This window comes from Vulpes lagopus, chromosome 10 (assembly GCF_018345385.1).
Source record: "Vulpes lagopus strain Blue_001 chromosome 10, ASM1834538v1, whole genome shotgun sequence".
Taxonomy (NCBI): Eukaryota; Metazoa; Chordata; class Mammalia; order Carnivora; family Canidae; genus Vulpes; species Vulpes lagopus.
In genome coordinates, this window is record NC_054833.1 from 22976166 (window position 1) to 22999515 (window position 23350).

The window sequence follows — 23350 nt, forward strand, 5'->3', positions numbered from 1 at the left end:
GCCTGCCCCTGAGCGGAGGCCCCCCGGCCAGGGGACCAGCACCCAGCAGAAGGCAGACACTCAACCCTCTGGGCCACCCAGGCGCCCCTGAACTCATTGTTAAAAGGTGACTCGCACTTCCCCCTCCTCCAGTCACCTGAGCCCTGTCCCCGCTCCAAGATGGCAAACGTGGATCTCCTGTGCTGTGCGGTTGCTCACTTAAAATCTCTGCCCCGGGGCGCCCCGGCGGCTCTGCGGGTTAGGGGCCCACTCTGGGTCCTCTCCCGTGACCATGAGTCACGACCGCAGGGTTCCGACGCGGAGCCTGGCCCTGCGGGGCGCCTGGGGTGGGGCAGGCAGGCGGCAAGTTCTCTCCCCTCCGCAAAAAAAACAAATTTGTGTCCTGCACTGTACAGCTGTGGCCCCGTACCAGGGGCTGGCACTTCTCTGGCGGCTGGGACAGGGCTGTGCACCGCTGCCCTCGCCGCAGGCCTGGGGGGGGGGGGGGTCACGCCCTCCTGATTCACCTCCCTGGGGGCCCGCGGGCAAGGCCAACCAGCCGGGCCCAGAACCCGCGGCCCCCGCGCGACGAAGTGCGCTGGCGACGCGTCCCGCACGCACCTGGCCCCCGCCCCGCCCCGGACACACCTGGCCTCCGCTCCGTGGGCACCCACCTGGCCCTCACCCCGACCAGCAACGCACTTGGCCGCCGCCCCCCCCCCCCCCCCGCTCCGCACGCACCTGGCCCCTGCCCCGACCAGCAACGCACCTGGCCCTTGCCCCGCCCCGCACGCACCTGGCCCCTACCCCGACCAGCAAGGCACCTGGCCCTCGCCCCGCCCCGCACGCACCTGGCCCCTACCCCGACCAGCAACGCACCTGGCCCTTGCCCCGCCCCGCACGCACCTGGCCCCTACCCCGACCAGCAAGGCACCTGGCCCCGCCCCGCCCCGCACGCACCTGGCCCTCACCGGGATCAGCAACGCACCTGGCCCTCGCCCCGCCCCGCACGCACCTGGCCCCTGCCCCGACCAGCAACGCACCTGGCCCTTACCGGGATCAGCAACGCACCTGGCCCTCGCCCCGCCCCGCACGCACCTGGCCCCGCCCCGCACGCACCTGGCCCTCACCGGGATCAGCAACGCACCTGGCCCTCGCCCCGCCCCGCATGCACCTGGCCCCTGCCCCCACCAGCAACGCACCTGGCCCCGCCCCGCCGCAGCTCGGCGACTACGCTGCCCTGGGCTCGCCCCGCCCCGCCCCGCCCCGCCGGCGCCCGAGGCCCGAGCCCGAGGCCGCAGCCTCCGCCTTCCCTACCGACCGCGGCGCCCACCCACGGAGCTACGTGTCTGTGCGGGACCGCCCCGGCGGGCACCGAGGGGTCGGTCCTGGGCTCCGGGCTGGGAAAGCGTCCACGCGGGTCCGTCCTCGGCTGCGGGGCCGGGCAAGCGTCCACGCGGGTCCGGGCTCTGCTCGGGGCGGGCCAGCGCGGCAGGCGGGGCGGAGTCACCTGGGGCGGAGTCACCTGGGCGGGGCCTGCGGGGGGCGGGGGCGGGGGCGTGGCCCAGGGCGGGCGCGCGGGGAGGCGGGGCGGTGCCCGAGCCCTGGCTGCGCGGGGGGCGAGCGGCCGTTTGCTTGGGGCTCGGGTTCCGTGGCGGAGTCCGGCGGCGGCAGTGGCGCGGGTGGTGAGTGGGGCTGGGCGATGGGGACGGCGCCGAGCCACAGGTGACCTCGCCAGACCTCGCGGGGGGACGCGGCGGCCTCGGCCCGCGGGGTGGGGGCCGGAGAGGGGCCGGGGTGGGTCTGATTCCTGCGCCCCCCCGCCCCCCGTGGACTTTGCAGGTCATCGTGGGCCTGCAGAGATCCTCGTGAGCATCATCCCAGGTCCTGTTAGTTCTGTGTTTTATTAGATTCCCTTCAGGGAAAATGTTGCAAGACGTGGTGTCTTCAGGGCTAAGAGGACATGGGAGAGGTTTTTTTTTTTTTTTTTTTTTTTTTTATTTTTTTTTATTTTTTTATTTTTATTTTTATTTTTTTTTTGGGAGAGGTTTTAATCATACTTGGGGCTTGTGTGCAACATGAAACTGGCACCTAACTTACTTTTCCCCCTCTTTCTCCCCATGAAGCCCAGTTTGGTTACTTTTTTCCCTTTTTCTCCCCATGAAGCCCAGTTTTAGGTTACTTTTCCCCCTCTTTCTCCCCATGAAGCCCAGTTTTAGGTTACTTTTTCCCCTTTTTCTCCCCATGAAGCCCAGTTTTAGGAAAGGGAAGTATGGGAAATTAATAGTCACATGCTGCCGGGAATGGATACGGGGATGCTGGTGGGAACTGGGTCAGTGTCCACAGTTCTGCCTCCTAGGCCTGACGGCAGGAATGGGACCGGCGGAGGCGGCCGGCTCCCCGCCCCCCCCCCCCCCCCCCGTATGGTTTAGGACCCATGTGTGAGATGAGAGGAGATGAGAGGGCAAAGGTGACCTTTGGATCCAAAGGCACTGTGGTTCACAGGAGTGAAGCTGTTATCAGTATTACAGGGGTGTGACTCAGTATTTCATGACTCCTTGGGAGTGATTGTATCCTTTCCTGTAAGTCATCACAGAGAAGGGATACAATATTAGTCAACTTGGCCACATAAACTATTTAAAATTACATGAAACCAGTTCCAATCTAACGCATTTTATTACAAGTCAGCATATTAGGTATAGTTAGCTCCATCTATAATGGTGAAATTAGAATGAGTGGAATCACCATTCTTTCCTGTCTGTATCCTAAGGGCATCCTCTATCACACCAGGTGTTTGTTTTAAGATCTGTAGAAAGACCACACACACCTTACATTTCCAAGCTTTGCTGACCTGAGACCAGGCCTACACATCAGAAGAAAGGAAATAGTGTATAATTCTACCCATTTGTTGGATATCCACTGCTTGCCTGACATTAGTATATTTAATCCTCACAGTAAACCTGTAAACAGAAGGAATCATCTCCTGTTTGCAGATTGGAGAACTGCTGTTCAGAAAAGTAAAACACACAAGTACGCACAGTACACCAGAAAACAAAGGTAGGGACAAAGCAGAAGCCCAAGTCTCCATTCAGCCAATCTTTAAATGGTTATTTTTTGTAGGAAATTAAGGCATCCTTAATCCAAGGAGGCAAGAAGCACAAATTGTGGCACTTTAAAAAATTAACACTTGATCCGTTGACTCCAATCAATTGTGAATATTAATTGCTCGAAGTTACTGACGGTGCAACAGGGAAAAATATGGTGCTAGGAGAGATTTGTTAGACTTGTTTTGAACACACACTCGTACATGAAATTGTTCATTAAGAAAATTTTACCCAGTTTTTACGTTCGTGAGTATTGTTTTTATTTTTTAAAGGTACACTGTTACTGAAGCAGTAAATAATTTTGAAATATATAATGTATTTTGCATGTGCATGTATGTGTTGTGTGCCAAGGACATTTTTGGGCATCTTATATAAGCTCAAAGTGGTAGGCACTTGGAAAGCCAGGGTCAGGTGTTGAGTTTGCAGTGTGATCTGTGAAATATGCATCCTTGTTATTGGCGTGTTTATCGAATGGATAAGAAATCTTGCACTTCCTTAAAACAAAATAGAAATCCCACACTATAAAAATCTCACTTGATTGTTTATAATTTTCTTTGATATTTGGGATATTGTGGTGAGTGGTAAACTATTTAAAGTTTATTTAAAGTTTATTTTTCTTTGTTTTTTTTAGGATTAAGATCCCTTTGATCTTTTTATAATTGTTAGGAATTTGTATATCATTACAAAGTGATCATGAAAATTGTTTCATGATTATGTATTAGTGGTATGTAATGAGTGAATTATTATTTTCAAATCCACATTTCAGGACGAGAAGGATTTTAATAAGTAGCATTCAGTGAGTGCTTAGGCATTTATTTCACAGTCAAGAGAGGAACAGGATAGTAGCCGAAGAAATAGCTTTTAAACATTAAAATATTATTTTGCTCTATTCACAAAAGTAGTTAGTAAATTTGTGAACATTTGTATTTAGTTCTTTTCTCTTATAAGACCCTGCTAAAAATGACAAAGAGCTTTGAAAGCATTGAAAGCAAAGGACAGGGCAGCCCAGGTGGCTCAGTGGTTTAGCACCTGCCTTCGGCCCAGGGCCTGATCCTGGAGTCCTGGGGTCGAGTCCCATATCAGGCTCCCTGCATGGAGCCTGTGTCTCTGCCTCTCTATCTCTCTGTGTCTCTCATGAATAAATAAATAAAATCTTAAAACAAAACAAAACAAAAACAAAGGACAAGGGAAATGAGAGAGGGAACAAACAGCTAAGAGAGGTCAGAGCACCAGGAGATCAGGTCTCTCCCATACAGGGTCTGATGCCCAAACTCAGGGACCCCTAGGCCCTAGGGCTGACGGGGTTACAGATCCGGTAGAAGTTCCCTACCCCTACCCGGCATGCTTCCAGAACACCCCAGCAGCCAGAGCAGGGGGTTCCTCCATTTGCTGGACAACAGGAACAAAAACCGACTGATCCCTTGATGACACTGCGTCAGCCCCCAGCTGACCGCCCCCCCCCATGTAAACAATTTCCAACATTATTTTGTGTTTTCCTCTGAAATGTAACTGATACCCCAGGATCGCCAGGCCTGTCTAAGAGGCCTCTGTACGAAACAGATGTAGGTGAAATAAAGCCAACACCAGCCACAGCCACAGAGAAGACTCCAGAGAAAGAGAGATAGTGTCGGGAGCAGAAGACAACTCGGTGAAACCATCGTGCTGTTCTCCAAGGAACTGCAACAGAAGGCTCTACAGAAGAAACAGCAGAGAACAAGGAGAAGTCCTTGGAAACTAAAAAGATAATGACTGAAATTAGAAAAAAAATCAGTAGAATGTTAGAAGATAAGGTCATGAACATCTTATCTTCCAAGAGATGGAACAAGATGTCATCATGATGGAAAATGCAAGAGAGGGCAGATCAGAGCAGCACTTTCTACCTCTGCAGTAAGCAGCCTTGCCCATCCCAAAGTACCATACAAAGACCTTTTTCTTTTTTTTTTTTAAGATTTTATTTATTTATTCATGAGAGACACAGAGGAAGAGGCAGAGACACAGGCAGAGGGAGAAGCAGGCTCCATGCAGGGAGCCTGATGCGGGACTCGATCCCGGGTCCCCGGGGTCACACCCTGAGCCGAAGGCAGCTGCTCCACTGCTGAGCCCCCCTGGTGTCCCCAAGTACCTTCTCCTGTGTGTGCCATGACATGAAGACGCTCAGGCAGTAGCTGCTGAGATCAGGCCAAGAGTCCTGGTACCTGACTAATAGGGGGTACAGGAAAGGAGAACAGAATCAGTCTGGAGGGAACTGACAAGCGCCTTGAAAATTTTCCCCAGAGAGGAGGGACAGCTTGGGTTGCAGATGGGAAGCCCCACCATGTACACAGCAAAATAAATAAACCGGGCCCGTCTTCAGGACGCATTGTGACACCTTAGAGGATCCGGGAAGGAAGACCTTGGGGTCCCACACAAAGGAGGTCGCTGGCACAGAGGTCTCTCAGGGAGGAGGGCTGCGTGGCGTGCCCTCAAGCCATGTGCCCGGGAGGAAAGAGAAGGCTGAAAGGGTTGCACCCCGATGAAGGCCCGATGGACGCCTCCAGGTGTAGTCATGCGGGAGGAAAGTCAGGTGTATGCAAACTTGATGGGCCCATCTCGGTTACAGCAGGTGTAGTAAGGACTTGAGAGGAAACCTGGCTCCAGGCTTTGCCCGGGTATGGTCCAGACAGCAGCACCCAGGCCCACGTACTCCTTGGAGATTCAGATTTTGTGCTTTACACGCTTCTCCATTAAGAGAAACCAGGAGAGGGGCAGACACCTCATGTCTTTGGACTGGAGAAAAAAAAAATCAAGATAGATTGCTAAGAACTAGGATGTTGGCGGTCAGCTTGTCAAGATAAAGTGACCAATGGAAACAGACCCCCCACTGGCCCAGTTATGGCAGTTTGAGCACCAGGAAGAAAACTGAGATCAGGGACACTGGGTGGCTCAGCGGTTGAGCATCTGCCTTCCGCTCAGCGCGTGATCCTGGGGTCCCGGGATTGAGTCCCACGTCGGGCTCCCTGCATGAGGCCTGCTTCTCCTTCCGCCTGTGTCTCTGCCTCCCTATCTGCATCTCTCATGAATAAATAAATATTTAAAAAAAAGAAAAAACTGAGATCAGCCAATGCATTGTTTGTAAAAATCCCTGAGTCCATCCATAACTTCCAATGAGGCAGACAAAATGAGCTTTAAAAAGGCACAAAAGAATTTCACTAATGCAAAAAAAAAAAAAAAAAAAAAAAAAAAGAATTTCACTAATGTTTCAGGAAATGTGCTGTGCGATGATCCATCTGTGATTGTCATGTAAACAGCTCCGTTATCCCAGGTTCCCAGGCTAAACAAGCGCAGTCTAAAGGCCTAAAAATTAAACTTAGAGCCAAGTTATACAACCCAGATGGAGGAAAACTCAAATAATAACTTCATTTTAAGGAAAGATACTTAGGTTATGAGGAACAAGTGTGGTGGTTTGGCAGAGGCCTTGTAAAATCCCAGCAAAGGGGAAGTGGAGCTCAGAACTCCCCCACCTACTGGAATGCGCTTGTCCAGCAGAAGAGTGAGTGCTGAGCTCACAGTGACCAAGAACCAGGCTCCTGGCGTGGGGAGGGGATGGTCCCTTAAAGTTGAGCCCCAGAGAACCATTAAAATGCACATCACTGTCACCTTAGGAAACGTCTAAGAAGATACGACAAAGATGAAATACATTAAGCCCATCGTGTTTGTGCTAGACTTTTTTTTTTAGATTTTATGTATTTTTGTGTGTGTGGGAGAGAGAGAGAGAGAGAGAGAGAGAGAGAATGAGAACAAGCAGAGGGAGGGGCAGAGGGAGAAACAAACTCCCCGCTGAGCAGGGAGCCCAGTGCAGACTCATCTCAGGACCCGAGCCAAAGGCAGGTGCTTAACCAACTGAGCCACCCAGGCGCCCCACCTTTGCACAGGTATAGAAATGAGTTTTGTAACCACAGCTTTGTGTATTTTTAAACCTGTTTGAAAGTCTTAGGTGGACTTACTGGATTTGTAGGTCTTGATTTATAAGGCTTACGAAGGCCTAAATGTTTACTAAGGTTTGCTTTTAAAATTTTTAAGTTTGCTTTAAAAGATGTCAAAAGCATTTTAAAAATCTGATATATTAAAACATAACCAGTAAATATTTGAGAACAGTAATTTCTTTGCTGTGTGAACAATGTGCTTTGAGAATTTTTTTTTTTTTTAACTAGACTGCCGAAGATCGGACTATTAAAGTATTTTAGTGGGGAATGTTGTTCCCTGTCTTTGAAAATTCGTTTTGAAGGTGAAAGCCCTGCACTCACCAGCGGGTTGAGACTGTGGGTGAGAGGAAGGGGACTGATGATTCTGCGTATCTGAGTAATGAAGCAGTGGAAGGATCTGACTGATGTATAGAACATTCCGGGGAAGGTTGGCATTGCCACATAGAAAACTAAAGAAATGAGGGGAAAAAGCAATATTAACATAAGGAAAAACACTGTTAAGTAAAAGAAAGGAAGTGCAAACCCTGCCCCCTAAAAATAATACAGGCGTGTTGTAGAAAATGTGAAAGTGCAGAAAAATAGAAAAAAAAAACATAAAAATTACCATAAACTTTTGGTGTACAATATTTTCTTCCCATTTCTCTGTCTTTAAATTATGCTTGTGTTGGGGATCCCTGGGTGGTGCAGCGGTTTGGCGCCTGCCTTTGGCCCAGGGCGCGATCCTGGAGACCCGGGATCGAATCCCACATCAGGCTCCCGGTACATGGAGCCTGCTTCTCCCTCCGCCTGTGTCTCTGCCTCTCTCTCTCTCTATGACTATCATTAAAAAATTAAAAAAAAAAAATTTAAATTATGCTTGTGTGTACTTTCCTTCCTAGTTTACATGGGTAACATTTAAAAGTTACAGTATTAGATCTTTTTTTTTTTTCTTTCTTTTTTTAAAAAAATACTTATTTGTTCATGAGAGACATAGAGAGGCAAAGACACAGGCAGAGGGAAGAGCAGGCTCCATGCAGGGAGCCCGATGTGGGACTCGATCCCGGGACTCCAGGATCACGTCCTGAGCCAAAGGCAGATGCTCAACCGCTGAGCCACCCAGGTGCCCCTAGATCTTTTTTTTCAACTTAATTTTGTGCAGCCTGTGACATTAGTATGACTTAAAAAAAAATAATATCTCTATTACTGGGGTGCCTGGGTGGCTCAATCTGTTAAGTGCCTGCCTTCGGCTCAGGTCACAATTCCAGGGTCCTGGGATCTAGCCCCATGTTGGGCCTCTGCTCAGCGGGGAGTCTGCATCTCCCTGTCCCTCTGCTGCTCCCCCTGCTTCTGCTCTCTCTCTCTGTCTGGGTCAAATACATAAAATCTTACAAAAACAAAACAAAACAAAACATTGCCATCAGCACAGGAAGTTGTAGTGGAGGGGTTGGTATAGGATCACACATGTCCCCTATTGTACAGAACAGCAGACCCTTGTTTCCAATCCAGTTTTTCTGGACATGTTAATATCCAATTTTCTCAGCACTATTTATTGAAAAGACTCTCTTTTCTCCACTGGATATTCTTCGGTCCCTTGACCGAATCAACTAAGAGTTGATTGTATATGCTCAGGTTTATTTCTGGATTCTTGATTTCGTTCCATTGGCCTATTGACAGTTTTTATGCCAGTACCATACTGTTGATGACTGACTTTATAATATAGCTTGAAATCAGGAAATGTGATATCCTCTGCTTTGTTTTCCCTTGGGATTTCTTTGGCTATTCAGGGCCTTTTGTGGTTCTATATAAATTTTAGGAATTTTTTTTTTCTGCTTCTGTAAAAAATACCATTGGAATCTCGATAGGGATTGAATTAAATCTGTAGGGGATCCCTGGGTGGCTCAGCGGTTTGGCGCCTGCCTTTGGCCCAGGGCACGATCCTGGAGTCCCGGGATCGAGTCCCATGTCAGGCTCCTGGTGTGGAGCCTGCTTCTCTCTCCTCCTGTGTCTCTGCCTGCCCCCCGCCCCCCGTGTGTCTATCATAGGTAAATAAATAAATAAATCTTAAAAAAAAATTGTTGAATTAAATCTGTAGATGGTATTGGTAGTATTCACATTTTAACAGTATTAACTCTTCCAATCCATGAACATGGGATAGCTTTCCATTAATTTGAGTCTTCTTCACAATGTCTTTTGATTTTTAGCAGACATCTTTTGCCTCCTTAGTTAAATTTATTCCTAAGTATTTTTATCATGTTTAATACTATTATAAATGATGCCTATTGTTATTTTTCAAGAAATTTTATTGATAGTGTATGTAAATGCTACTAATTCTTGTATGTTAATTTTCTGTTCTGCAACTTTAAGAAGTCATTGATGAGATCTAACAGTTTTTGGTTGAGTCCGTAGGATTTTTTATGCATATAAAATCATGTCTATATATAGAGATAACTTCACTTTTTCCTTTCTAATTCTGATACCTTTTATTTCTTTTTCTTGCCTGATTGCTCTAGCTAGGACTTTGAGTACTCTGTTAAATAGGAGTGGTAAGAGTGAGCAGCCTTGTCTTATTCCTGATTTTAGAAGAAAAGCTTTTTATCCTTTCACCATTTGAGTATGAGGTTAGCTGTGGGCTTATCATATTTGGCCTTTGTTAGGTTGTGACATGTTCCTTCTATGCCTAACTTGTTAAGAGCTTTTTTCATAACGGGACATTAAATTTTGTTGAATACCTTTTCTGCGTCTCTTGAGATGATCATATCATTCTTTTCTTTCATTCTGTTAATGTGTTATATCATATTGATTGATGGATTTGCACATGTTGAGCCATCCTTGCATCCCAGGGATAAAGCCCGATAAAGCCAGCCTGATCATGGTAAATGATCATTTTACTGTGCTGCTGAAATCAGTTTGCTAGTATTTTGTTGAGAATTATTATATCTGTATTTGTCAAGGATGTTGGTTTTCTGTAGTTTTCTTTCCTAAAGGTGCCTTTTTCTGGTTTTGGTATCAGGATAATGCTGGCCTATAAAATGAGTTTAGGAGTGTTCCCTTCTCTTTGAGTTTGAAAAGTATTGGCACTAATTCTTTTAAAGCTTGGTAAAATTCACCAGTGAAGCTTTATGTTTCTTTGCTTTTCTTTGTTGAGGGATTTCTGATTACTAATTCAAATCTCCTTACTAGTAATTGGTCTATTCAGATTTTTCTATTTCTTCCTGATTCAGGTTTGGTAAGTTTTATGTTTCTAAACTTCTTCCATTTCTGCTATATTGTCCAATTTATTGGTATATAGTTGCTCATGGTAACCTTTTATGATCCTTTGAAGTTCTGTGATAGCAGTTGGAATGTCTTTTTTTATTTATATTTTTGTTGATTTGGGTCCTTTCTTTTTTTCCCTTTGGTTAGTATAGCTAAGGGTTTGTCAATTTTGTTTGTTTTTTTTCAAAGAACTGACTCTTAGTTTGGTTAATCTTTTCTGTTTTTCTTTTCTGTATTTCATTTATTTCTGCTCTAATCTTTATTGTTTCTTTTCTTCTGCTAACTTTGGACTCAGTTTCTTTTCTTTTTCTTGTTCCTCTGGCATAGAGTTAGATTATTTGGGATGTTTCTTCTCAACATAAGCATGTATTGCTATAAAGTACCTTCTGGTTGTTCAGGAGAGTGTTGTTTAATTTCCATGTATTTGTACATTTTCCAGTTTTCCTCTATTTATTGATTTCTAGTTTCCCACTACTATAGTTAGCAAAGATACTTGGTATGATTTCAGTCTTCTTGGATTTGTAAGACTTGTTTTGTGGCCTAACATACAGTCTGTCCTAGAATGTTCCATGTGCACTCGAGGAGAATGTGTACTCTGCTGTGGTTTTATATATGTCTGTTAGGTCCATTTGGTCTATAGTGCTGTTCATATCCACTGTTTCTCATGTTGATTTTCTGTGTGGATGATCCACCCATTGTTGAGAGTGGCCTATTAAAGTCTCCAACTATTATTGTATTGCTGTTTATTTTTCCGTTTAGCTCTATTAGTTGTGCTTAATATATGTAGGTGCTCTGATGTTGGATGCATAAATATTTATAATTGTTATGTCTTCTTGATGTATTGATGCCTTTATCATTATGTAATGACCTCCTTTGTCTTTTTCTTTTTTTCATTTGTAAAGTCTATTTTGTCTAATATAAGTATAGCTACCTCTGTCTTTTTTTTTTTTTTTTTTTTTTTGGTAATTCTTTGAAATGTTCCTTTCCATCCCTTTACTCTCAGCCTGTGTGTGTTTTTAAGGCTAAAGTGAGTTTCCTGTAGTGGGCATATTGTTGGATCCCCCACCCCTTTTTTTTTTAATCGATTCAACTATTCAGTGTCTTGCATTTGGAGAATTTAGTTCATTTACATTCAGAGTAATTACGGATAGGTAAAGACTTACAACTGCCATTTTGTTAATTGTTTTCTAGTTGTTTTGTAGATCCATTGTTCCTTGTTTTTATCCTTTTATCCTACTGTCTTTTTTTGTGTTTTGGGGTCTTTTGATATCATTGCGCTTTTACTTCTTTCTCCTGTTCCTTTGTTTAGGTACTACAAGAGTTTCCCCTGTGGTTACAAGAATTACAGAAAATATCTTAAATTTATAAACCCTATTTCAGACTGATAATAACTTCAATAGAATTCATATAGTTTATGCTTTTACTTCTTCCTCTCACATTATAGATTATTATTGCTGTTACTTACATTTTTTATGTTGTGTAACTAATAACAGGTTATTATAGTCATTTTTTGTTACATTAATTTTTTTTATCTTTTTTTTTTTTTTTTTATGATAGTCACACACAGAGAGAGAGAGAGGCAGAGACACAGGCAGAGGGAGAGCAGGCTCCATGCACCAGGAGCCCGAAGTCGGATTTGATCCCGGGTCTCCAGGATCGCGCCCTGGGCCAAAGGCAGGCGCTAAACCGCTGTGCCACCCAGGGATCCCTGTTATTATCTTTTAAACTAGGGTTATAAGTGAGTTATGTACCACTATTACCATGTTGTAGAATCTATGACTATATATTTATCATACCAGTGAGATTTATGCTACCTTTCTGTGTTTTTATGTTAGTGTTCTTTTACTTCTACTCAGAGAATTCCCTTTTGCATTTCTTGGAAGGCAGGTGTGGTGGCAATGAAATCCCTCAGCTTTTGTTTGTGTGGGAAAGGCTTTATCCCTTCTTTATTTCTGGAGGAGAACTTCACCAGGCATAGAATTCTTAGTTGACAGTTTTTGGGTTTTGGTTGTTGTTGTTATTATTGCTGTTTTTCAATATTTTGAATGTCGTCCCATCCTCTCTTGGCCTGAAAAGTTTTTGTTGAGAAATCTGTTTCTGGTCTTACTAGGTTCTCATAAATATGTAATTTCTCTCTTTTATTGCCACTCTTAAAATTCTTTCTTTGTCTTTATCTTTTGACAATTTAATTATGGTGTGTCTCGGTGCAGCCCTAGTCAGATTCAACCTATTTGGGGTCCTTTGGGCCTCATGGATGCAGACATCCATTTCTCTCCCCAGGTTTTGGAAGTTTCCAGCCATTGTTGCTTTAAGTAAACTCTCCGTCCCTTTCTGTTTCTTTTCTCCCTCTGGAATTCTCATGGTGCAAATATTGCTTCTTTTCATTGTGTCCAATAATTCCCATGGACTTTCTTCACTGTTTTTCATCTTGTTGCTCTAACAATAATTTCCAATGTTCTGTCCTCTAGACCAACGATTCTTTTTGTCTGTATGACCAAGTCTACTTTTGTAACTGTTGAGTTCTTTGGTTCAGTTATTGTACTTTCAACTCTATGATTTCAATTTTTTAGGATTTTTTGATGGTTGTTATTTCCTTGCCAGACTTCTCATTTTGATCATGCATTGTTTTCCTGATTTTGATTAGTTGTATGTCTGCACTTTTTTTTTTTTTTTTTAGCTCACTAAACTACTTTAAGAGGATTATCCTGAGTTCTTTTTATGACAGTTCATAAATCTCCATTTCTTTTAGGTCTGCTTTTGGAACTATTTTAGTTTCCTTTGGTGGTCTCATATACCTGATTTTTCATGATCCTTGATTCCTTATGTTGGTATCTATGCATTTAACTAATGGGGTTCCTCTTCTAGACTTTACAGATTTGTTTTGGCCAGAGATAGTTCTTTACCAGTCAGCTCAGTTTGATTTCTGGTTACATCTGCTGCTAATGTTTTTGGGCAGGTGGGGTCTGCTATTATGGTCTATTTTGGGGTGAGGCAACTGTTCGAGCTCTGAAGATGGAGATGGTGAAGTGTGCCACTGGCTGAGCATGGTTAGATAGGACTACTGGCTTGGTTCCCTACCTAAGTGAGGCTATTGGATGGGCTCAGAGTTGCTTAGATTTTCTGGTCGGGCTTACTAGATGGTCAGGACTGAGTACCGTATTCAGTTGTGATTTGGGCTATGAATTAACTTTCCTGCCCTGGCAGGGCAGCAGGCCAGAACCCAGGGCCTATACACAATTCATTGTTTGGGAGACTAAATCAGGCCGGAGTGTGCACTGAGTTCCATACTCAGGTGAGGACACAGGTTTTACTCTGCAGATGGGGAAAGCCACAGGCTGTGCTCTCTATCAAGTGCCTCCGTATGTAGGGATGTTGAATGGACCACGGAGCTGCTCATGTGCTCTGGTTGGGTTCCCTGATTGGATGGGCTGAAGGCTGTGCTCAGTGATGAGTGGGGCAATGAATTAGATTCCCTCTTCCAGTGCAGTGACAAGAAGCAGCTCTAGACTTGGTAAGGCTCTTACCAAGTTGTCTTAACTCAAACTGATCCGCACCCCAAATTCCCTGCGGAACAGGACCACTGGCTTTGCTCTGTAACTTCTCAGCTCTGTTCTTCTCTTGGCTCAACACTTCTGGGCTGCACAGCTCCCAGGGGCTGTCTCCAGCCCTTCTGGTCAGATGGGGCCAGAAGACCCTGTCCACAGCAGGTGGGGCTGTGGTTCAGCTCCTTTGCCTGGGTGGGAAAGGAGAAGGCTGCTCTCAGCTACTCTCAGTTTCCCAAATAGGCTGTCTGGTTGGGAGCGTCCTGGAGCTACCCTCAGTCCTCTGTGAGTTTACGCCTCTGCCTCTGTACCTGGTACTGGCTCTGCTGTGGGGCCAATCAGCTCTGCCTGCCTGCCTCTCAGCTTGAGCTCCACGGGGCCACACAGTGTCAACTCCACAGATTGTCACCAGGCCTTCTGGTCAGATGGGGCTGGAAGGCACTCTCCGCAGCGGGTGGGGCTGTGACTCAGCATCTTGCCTGGGCGTGGGCAAACCGGGCTCTAGGACCAGCAAAACTCCTGGTTTGCGAATCTGAATCATGCAGATCTCCACCCCATGGTGTGCCCGGGTCAGAGTGTACCCCTGACTTAGTTCTACAGACAAAGCCTCTGGTGGGATTGCGCCCTGGACGCTGCAGGTATGACCTTGGTTGCCAAGATCCGTGTGCTGGTGGTTCCAAGCCCTGTGCTCTTCTCTGTCGGGGGTGCCCAGGGGTTGAGCCACGCAGATTCCCCGGCAGCCTCTAGCGTGAGGTTGGAGTAGGCACTCCTGCAAAGCAGGCCCAGTGCTGGGGGGCTGTTGTCCCCTCCGGGTGCTCTCTTCCCACTGGAGAAACCAGAGGCTCAGGGAAGACCTCTCCACACGGCTGCCCTGTACTGGGGGAGCCGCCTCTCCCAGCCGTCCGATGAAGTCTGTTCTGGTCTCTGCGGGGCAGGGCTGCTTAGCCTCACCCCACGTACCCCACGTTCGAGGAGTGTCTCCGTGCTGCCTTGTTCTTGATGTAGGTTCTTCTTCTGAGGGGGCGTGAAGCCAGGAGCGACCTGTGGGGTCATCCTGGTCTCTGCGTGGTATGTGCATCGATGACTCTGGTTTTATCTTTACTTAAATCCCTAGACGTGCAGTATTTGGTTCGGGCTATATGAATGATTTCATGACATTTTTTTCTTGCTTCCTTAATTTTGTATACAATTCTAAGTTGCGCTCTGGAAATATCGGTGTACCGATTTGTAGCATCGTTTACACAGAATAGGAAGGAACTATCTTAGTCATTGTTGGCCAGGTGTCCAGTCAGCTCTCCACCTCTCCTTTTTGTTTTTGGAGGTCCGTGTTCAGAGAGTGATCTCCAGAGCCTTGCAGACTGGGGTTCCTGCCTCCCCTCTCCTCCTTGTGTAGCCTTGTGACCACAGGGACAAGATAAGAGAGCCAGGGCTCAGTTCCTTTGCTTGTCAAATGCCCATGTTCTCCACCAGCCTTAGAGAGGTTTAAGAGTCTTTAGGAAAAGTGCTAATGTAGGTCCCAGTGTGTAGTACAGACTCAAAAAGGAATATTTATTATTTTTTTCTGAAGTTAAAACCTTTTAATATAGTTCTTAGTTATTGTTTCTGTTTGGGAAGTAAGGGAACCGCTTCTAATATTTTCTCATCAATGATGATAGCTGACAATTCTCGTCATATTAAGGAAATATCAGGAAGTGTCATTTTCCCATTTGTTTCAAGGATGTTTATTATGAGCGGGCAATTCAGCATCTCATGATTAACACACTTTGTGCTCTAAGACTGCCCTGCTAGGGATCCCTGGGTGGCGCAGCGGTTTGGCGCCTGCCTTTGGCCCAGGGCGCGATCCTGGAGACCCGGGATCGAATCCCACGTCGGGCTCCCGGTGCATGGAGCCTGCTTCTCCCTCTGCCTGTGTCTCTGCCTCTCTCTCTCACTGTGTGCCTATCATAAATAAATTAAAAAAAAAAAAAAAAAAAAAAAAAAAGACTGCCCTGCTTATCTGTGATAAGCCTACGAAGCATCAGGGATTTCAGGTTTTCCTTTTTATTTAGCAAATTGTATAGGGTGGGGGTGTAATTTTACCTTTGATAACTATCAGTCATTTGCAACTGAGAAATAGAAGCTGTTAGACTTCACTGTGGGCTTTGAAGAGGGAGCCACGCTCGGGCTCTTGCTTCTGCGTTCGTGTGGACGATGGGTAGGCATTGGCGAGGGGAGGGGACACGGATTGTCTGGGACATCCTCTTCCTCATACAGGGAGTGGAAATCCAGTAACACACTCAGAGTCCCAGAGCCAGTCCCAGAGTCCCAGGGCCCAAACCTCGCCTCCCCCCCCCCCCCCCCCCCCCCCACTCCCGCCCCTTCCTCTGAGTGTCCTGGCTTGTTCTTTCCCGGGTCAGTATTTAAAACAAGAAGCCTGGAGCTACTCTATGTTGAGGAACTACTGATCTTTCAGCTTTCTTTTTTTTTTTTTTTTAATTTCTTTTAATCTTTCAACTTTCTTAATTCATTGAGAGGCTGTGCAGCCTGTCAGTGGGGGCGGAGCCACCTGGGGGCAAAGCCAGAGGTGCCCCTGTCCCCAGGCAAGAGGAAGATTAGTGGTGGCCCACAGACACTTGTCTGGGTCTTGACCTTTGATGGTATGAGGAACACTTGGGACTGTGCTCCTTGTCCTGCGGTAGCTCCTCTTACAAGCTCTTCATTGTTAGACCTGCTTTAACAGTTGTTTCTTCTAAAATTGGTAAGCAGGGAGCATTTGCTGATATAAAATCCAAATAAACAATATAACTTTGCATCAGTTTTGTGTAATGGCTCCTTTTGTGTGTGTTGGTGTGCCCAAATCCCGAAGCTGTTTCTGGGTCATCAAAGAATCAGTTATATTGAGAAGAATCTTAGTCATGCGCATGTTCTATCCTCGGACACAGGGAGTCTGAGCGCCCAGGAGGCCCCGCACCCCAGCTTTTCTGTATAATGAACCGAGTTTGAAAACAAAAGGTCTAAACAAGGACGGTAAATAAAATTGATCAGATGTGTCCCTTATAGTGTTATTTATCTGCCGCTCTTGTAACAAATTACCCCGAACTCGTGCGTTTACTCCCTCGGGCTTCTGGAGGCCAGGAGGCCCGCAGGCCCAGCTCTCCCGGAGGAGGCTCGGGAGGAGAGGCCGCCCCCACCTTGCCAGCTCCGGGCTGCTTTCTCCCACCGGACCTGCGCCCTCCCTGGTGGAGGGAGAGGGAGGAGCAGGCTCCCCAATGCGGGGCGATCCCAGGACCCCGAGACCATGACCCGAGCTGGAGGCAGGCCCCTGCCCACCGAGCCACCCAGGCGCCAGGACCCTTCCTTCAGTCACGTCTACAGAGTCTCCTTCGCCGTACAAGGCACAGTCTGCCTGGGGGGGGGGAGGGTCTGATACTTGTGCAGCTACCTGAGCCCCCCAAGGCTGCTCCCGGGTCTGCCCCCCACCTCTGCGGCTCCTGTCTCCTCACCTGAGCCCCTGGCCTGCTTCAGGCTCGTCCTGGTGCCTTCCTCTAGGGCCATCTAGAGCCGCCGTGGAGAGGCCGTCTTGGCCTGAGTTCAGCCGTAGCTATTGGGTTTCTTAGCCTGGATTTATCACTTCACCTCCGTGATGGTAGGTCTCTCTGGAGACCTGCCTGAAGACCCTCGGACCTACCCGGTCCCCGCCTGCCCAGGGTATTCCTGTTCCAGACCCGGCCTAGGCTGCCAGGGTCATGGCCACGGGCCCTCCATGCCCGACAGGTGCAGCCTGACCCCTGCCCTCGGAGGCCTGTGTCCGGAGTGGCGTGGGCATGCACCTGCTGCCGTGTGCCCCCGTTGTGAGAACAGGGGCCAAGGCCTGGGCCTGTGGTCGGTGGGAGGTCTGGGGAACACGGCCGTAGTGTGGGCGTCGACCCAAGCAGAGGTTTCAGAGGAGAGGAAACCAGAGGGTCAGAGGTCCTTGTTTTTAAGAGTCTCCTACATCTTTGCCTGTGGTTTGATTTATCTTTTATCTTCAGGCTCCAGGTTATCCTAAAATGGGGTCTTCCCACATTATAAAAACATTCAAGCATCCTTTTTGTGCGTGACCTTGTGGTTGGACTGATCATTTTGAATGATGTTTAAATATAGGCCCACACAGCACCCCAAACAGTATAGAAATGGAAGCAAAAGCCAATTAACTCCTTTCCTGATCCCACCCGCAGGGAGTAATTGGGCTAAGCCATCAAGCGCGTAACCTTCCACGCTTCCTCTGTGCTTGCAGCTAAGCGTACAGGTGTCAGTCCCCCTGCCTTTCTCCCCCACACAACAGGATTGTATTATTAATATCATTATTCAGTTTTTTTTTTTACTTAATATTGGAAACACGCAAAATAATTTTGAGGGGCCCAAAAAGAAAGAGAGTTTTGTGTACATCCCTATTTCCCCACCGAACCAAAGTGGTAACTGTCGATAACAGAGTGGTATATAGTCAGCGTGGAAGCCCCTATTTATGCAAAACCGATTTTATTTGACTATTTATCCATTTATTTTGGAATGTGATACTGATCTTAAAACCATTCTTTCAGGCTCACCATCATGGATACGCTTTCGGAGGCAAATGGCACCTTTGCCATAAGTCTTCTGAAAAAGCTGGGTGAAGACAGCTCGAAAAATGTGTTCTTCTCACCCATGAGCATCTCCTCTGCCCTGTCCATGGTCTTCATGGGCGCAAAGGGAAACACTGCAGCCCAGATGTCCCAGGTACGTGCCCGGATGTTTCTGGGCAACAGTAGATACTATTAATTTATCGGTTGAGCTGGTCTTGCACTTTCACAGCCGAGGTTTGCTCCCGACAGATCCCTCTGCTGGCGTTGCAGGATGGGGACAGAGTTGCCAGGTGACATGCTGGGCCCGGGTGAGCAAGCACCTGGAGCGGTGCCTCAGCTCTGTTAGGGAGGAAGTGGTGTGCTCCATCCCGAAGAATGAGTGATGTCACCACCCTGATGGTGGTTGATACCTGAGTTTGAGTTTGTGAGTAGGGATAGGATCGCACGGGTCCGTTCTGTGTTGTGTGATAGTCTTTGGATATTGTCATTTGCTTTCAGTTGTTAGAGATTTTTATTTCAATTTTCTCCTATAAGTGTAAGATCCTCTTAGAATGGCACCGGTCCACCAAAATGTCTTCAGTAGCATTTCAGTTGTTTGTTGTTGACTAACCAGTACCCTAAAACTTAGCAGCTTGAGATGACAGTTTACTGGTGCGAGACTCTTGGTGTGTCAGGTGATGCCTCTGCTCTGCTTGGCCCCAGCTGGATCACTGGTGTGGGATCTTGGCCTCTTCCGTGTGGCCTTTGCCGCTAGGCCTCCACGGGGTGTCTCCTTGGCAGGGTAGCCTGGCTTCCTTACGGGATGGTACGCAGCTTCCAGGAAGACCAGCTTAAATGCACAAATGTTTATCAAGCCTCTGTTATATCATGTCTGCGAATGTGCCACTGGCTCACGCCAGTCATGTGGCTGAGCCCAGAGTCAGCCCAAGACGGGGGCTGCGGGCATGGCTCACTGGGGCCACTGAGGACTGCCATAGTCCACCCTCTGGCCCCTAATGATTCCACGTCCCCGGCAGGTGAGGTACACTCATGCCATCCCAAGACCCCAGAATCTCATCCCATCACAGGGCCAGGCTCGGGCTTGAAGTCCAGGAGGAACAGGGCTGTGAAGTTCCTTGGTATGGCTCCTGAGTGTGGAGTTTTGGGACACTCTCTTCGAAAATGTCCCATCCAGACTGGATGTCCCAGTTGCTCGGGCCGCCAGAGCAAGGTAACAGACCGAGTGGCCCAAGCAACAGAAAGGTATTTCCTCACAGTTCTGGAGGCTGGAAGTCTGAGATCAAGGTGTCAGCAGAGTCGTTTCGTCTAGTTTGGGGTTTCTGTCTCTCCGCTTACACCCCACTTGCTGGCCGACAGCGTCCTTAGGATGCTCAGGAGCATCAACGGCCGCAGAACAAGCCGTCCCACGCTTCGTGGCCGGAAATAACAAAGACTGTTTCTCAGATCCCGTGGGCTGACCCACGTGGTGCCAGCTGAGATCATCACGATCCCCGAGGGCCTCTCTCACGTGTCCGGGGCCTCCATTCTCCGGCAGGTCGTGTCCCCCCCCCCGCCCCCCTCGGTGTCAGCTCTCCAAGCTCTCCAGGCCTCTCCGTGAGGCTTCGAGGCTTCCACCCGCGGAGCCTGGGCTTCCCCACACCCCGCTGGCCGGGGCCAGGGCAGTGCACGGAGCGGCCCGGCCCACTGAGGCCCAGGCCCAGAACCGCGTGGCTCCCGCTGCACCTGCGCTGGGAGAGTAGCCTGCGGCTGCGGAGGTGGGGGCCTGGTGGCGGCCTCCGTGCAGAGGTGCAGAGGCGACAGGCGACACGCACGAGCACACGGCGTGGGGCGGGTTCCAGCCCACTCCCCGCGGGAAGCGCTTTCGGTCTTCAGTGGTTTGGAGCTGCTCTTGCGCTGCACCTGTGCAGTTCCGAGGCCGAGCGCACTGTCGCGTCCACTGCCCGAATTCAGGGCACGTTCTGTTTTGGGTTTCAGACACTTTCCTTAAGTAAAAGCGGCGGAGGCGGGGATGTCCACCAGGGCTTCCAGGCGCTTCTCACCGAAGTCAACAGCGCCGAGGCACGGTACTTGCTGAGAACTGCGAACAGGCTCTTCGGGGAGACGTCCTACGGCTTCCTCTCGGTGAGTCCCCCTGAGCGAGGGCCCCTGGGGCCAGGGGAGGCGCGTCCTGCGGGTGGCAGAAGCCCGGGCGGTCCTCTCGCTGACCTCATGCTCCCTCGAGCCCGGTTTCAATTTTACCTTTTGTGAAACGAACCTTATAACAAATACTGTCCAGATTTTGGGGAAGCAAGAGCTGACATGGACCAGACACAATTCAAGGTGAGTTGGGCCAGGGGCACCTGGCTGGCTCAGTCAGAAGAGCATGGGACTCTGATCTGGGAGTTGGGAGTTCAAGCCCCACGTTGGGTGCAGATGTTACTTAAAAATAAAACTGTCAAAAAAAAAAAAAAAAGATGACTGGACCGAAACAAGTGATCAAAATGAATACTAATTGTCATTTCACACATACTGATAATTTTTTTTAATGCACTGAGATACTTGTTCGACTTTTTACATGTGTATTTTTATTGTTTTTCTCTGCTGCAGAATTTTCATAAAGCTATTTGTCTAATTATACTGGTTCTCTTTATTCATAGTGCTTTCATGCTTTTTCCTTTTTCAAAAACTACTCAAGTAATATGTGAGCGTATTTCTGTTAAGTAATGAGTATATTCCTGTTGTATAAAAATGTAAGTAAAACAAAGCGAGAGTCCTCACAACCTCTTCCACAACTCATCCCTCCCATTGTAGATTTGGCCTGTATCCCCTGTTCGTGCAGAAATCTGTTTGGTGGGGGTTTTCTCTGCACGACATCATATGCCATAATGTTGTTTTGTGATTTTTATTTTTTTTTCACCCAGCACCGTGTCTTAAATTCTCTGGATATCGGGGGTCTACCTCTGTTTAACTGTCATCTGCTATTCCGGAGTCTGGGTGTCTGGAAATGCACAAAGTCCACCACTCCCCCCATCGAGGGGCATTTAGACAGTGAATATTACCATACGTGACCTGTGCCGATGTACGTGCTGCTCCAACGTGGGTTCGTAGAAGGGAGGAAAGGAGTGAAGCTTTGAAGTTGTAGGCAGTATTGCCAGATCGTCCAAAATGCTGTGGCCACTTCCATTCTCTCCAGGGATGTTAGCAAAGCGTTTACTTCCACTCGCCATCATCAACGCTGCGTATGGTTAACCTCTTACATTTTGACTATGAGTGAGATCGAACAACTTTCCTTTTTGTATTATTATTTATTTATTTATATTTTTTAAGCTTTTATTTTTAAGCAATCCTTTATACCCAATGTGGGGCTTGAATTTATTTATTTATTTTTTTGTATATTTTTTTATTGGACTTCGATTTGCCAACATACAGCACAACACCCAGTGCTCATCCTGTCAAGTGCCCCCCTCAGTGCCCGTCACCCAGTCACCGCATCCCCCCCGCCCACCTCCCCTTCCACTACCCCTTGTTCGTTTCCTAGGGTTAGGAGTCTCTCATGTTCTGTCGAACAACTTTCCTTATGTTTAATGATCATTTTTTATCTTTTCTAAGTATTTTCTTTGCACACTTTTTATTGGGCTATATATCTTTTTCTTACTGATTTTTGAGTTCTGTGTTTGGGGTATCAATCTTATTCTATCATATGATTTTGTTCATTTTTTTTTAAGATTTTTTTAAAAATTTATTTATTCATAGAGACACACACAGAGGCAGAGACACAGGAAGAGGGAGAAGCAGGCACCATGCAGAGAGCCTGACGTGGGACTCGATGCAGGGTCCCCAGGATCACGTCCTAGGCCGAAGGTGGCACTAAACCACTGAGCCACCAGGGCTGCCCTGTTCATTATTTTCTAAACTTGTTTCAGACTCAAGTTGTCCTAAGATAATTGGAGTAAAGTAAATGTAGTCAAGTATGAGGTCAAACATTGGCAAGATTTGTTCACCACGGTGTCATTTTTTTTTTTTTTTTTTTGTCACAGTGTGTCTTAGCCTTAGGCAGTTGCCATCTTTCCATAAACCTTTGGTATAAAGAAGAACAAAATTTCCAGTAAACACAAAGAACGGGTGGTTGATTATCTTTAATCTTCTATCTTTTAGGGTGGATACTTTAAGAAAAGCATTGGTGTTTCAAATCTCTTTTGATATTGAAATAGAAGATAAAGGGATTAGAAATGTTTCTCAGTTATTTCTTATTAATTTACTGTTCCAAGAATCCAATACCAGTCAGTGTATAATGAGATATCCCTTCAGTTTGATTAGTCATTGCTTATCAAGCGGTACCTTAAATAGCAAGAAGTTATTTTTTTCAAATGTGTTCAGAAGTTGTAGAAATCACACAGGGGTGTGACAGTTTATTAATACACGAGGGCCCGGGTTGCCTCCAGAGTATTTTCTTATATTGAAAGACTCAAAAATATTCAGCAGCTTGGAGCAACAGGACAGCAGCAAAGATGGCAGAGCAGAGACTACACGGGTGCTCAGTGAAATGCAGCCCCGGACCACCTGGTACAGTGTCTGCAACATGCTGAGACCTCAATGGCGCTCTAGAGAACTCACTCCCCTGGTCCTCAGGGGAATGCTGCATCCTCACATACAGGGGAAGACAGGAAAGCTTAGAGAAACCAGGATTTTTGTTTTGTTTTGTTTTAAGGTCACACGGCTAACAGGTTGCAGGACCTGCGTTGGTAGCTGCTGTGCCACATTACCTCTCCCAATGCTATCTCAAAGCAGAAACGTGAAATCCTGTAATAGAAAACCGGTCCTGAAAAGGGGAGTTAAATATCTAGTCATGAGCTGTTCAAAAGAAGGATCGAGAAGCCATCCCGTAGTGCACTGGCCACAAATTAGTTATTTCAGTCTGTTAACTTTTCTATCAGGTTTTTTGCTTTCATGAGGCATGATGTACGTATCCG

At 47.3% G+C, this 23350-nt stretch overlaps 1 protein-coding gene across 4 annotated transcripts in view; it reads left to right on the forward strand.

Moving 5' to 3' along the window:
• The first annotated feature begins 1247 nt into the window (after positions 1–1247).
• Positions 1248–23350, forward strand: part of SERPINB6 (serpin family B member 6) — a 28298-nt gene continuing 6195 nt past the window's right edge. The window contains exons 1-3 of one of the 4 annotated variants that reach the window (XM_041772916.1): positions 1248–1360; positions 18381–18555; positions 20376–20522. In XM_041772916.1, coding sequence (XP_041628850.1) covers positions 18391–18555; positions 20376–20522 — 312 coding nt within the window. In that variant the 5' untranslated portion in view covers positions 1248–1360; positions 18381–18390. Of the gene's footprint in view, positions 1361–1537; positions 1665–3015; positions 3037–14251; positions 14460–18380; positions 18556–20375; positions 20523–23350 lie in introns of those variants that run through there. The other 3 variants (XM_041772914.1, XM_041772913.1, XM_041772917.1) reach the window with 3 other exon arrangements.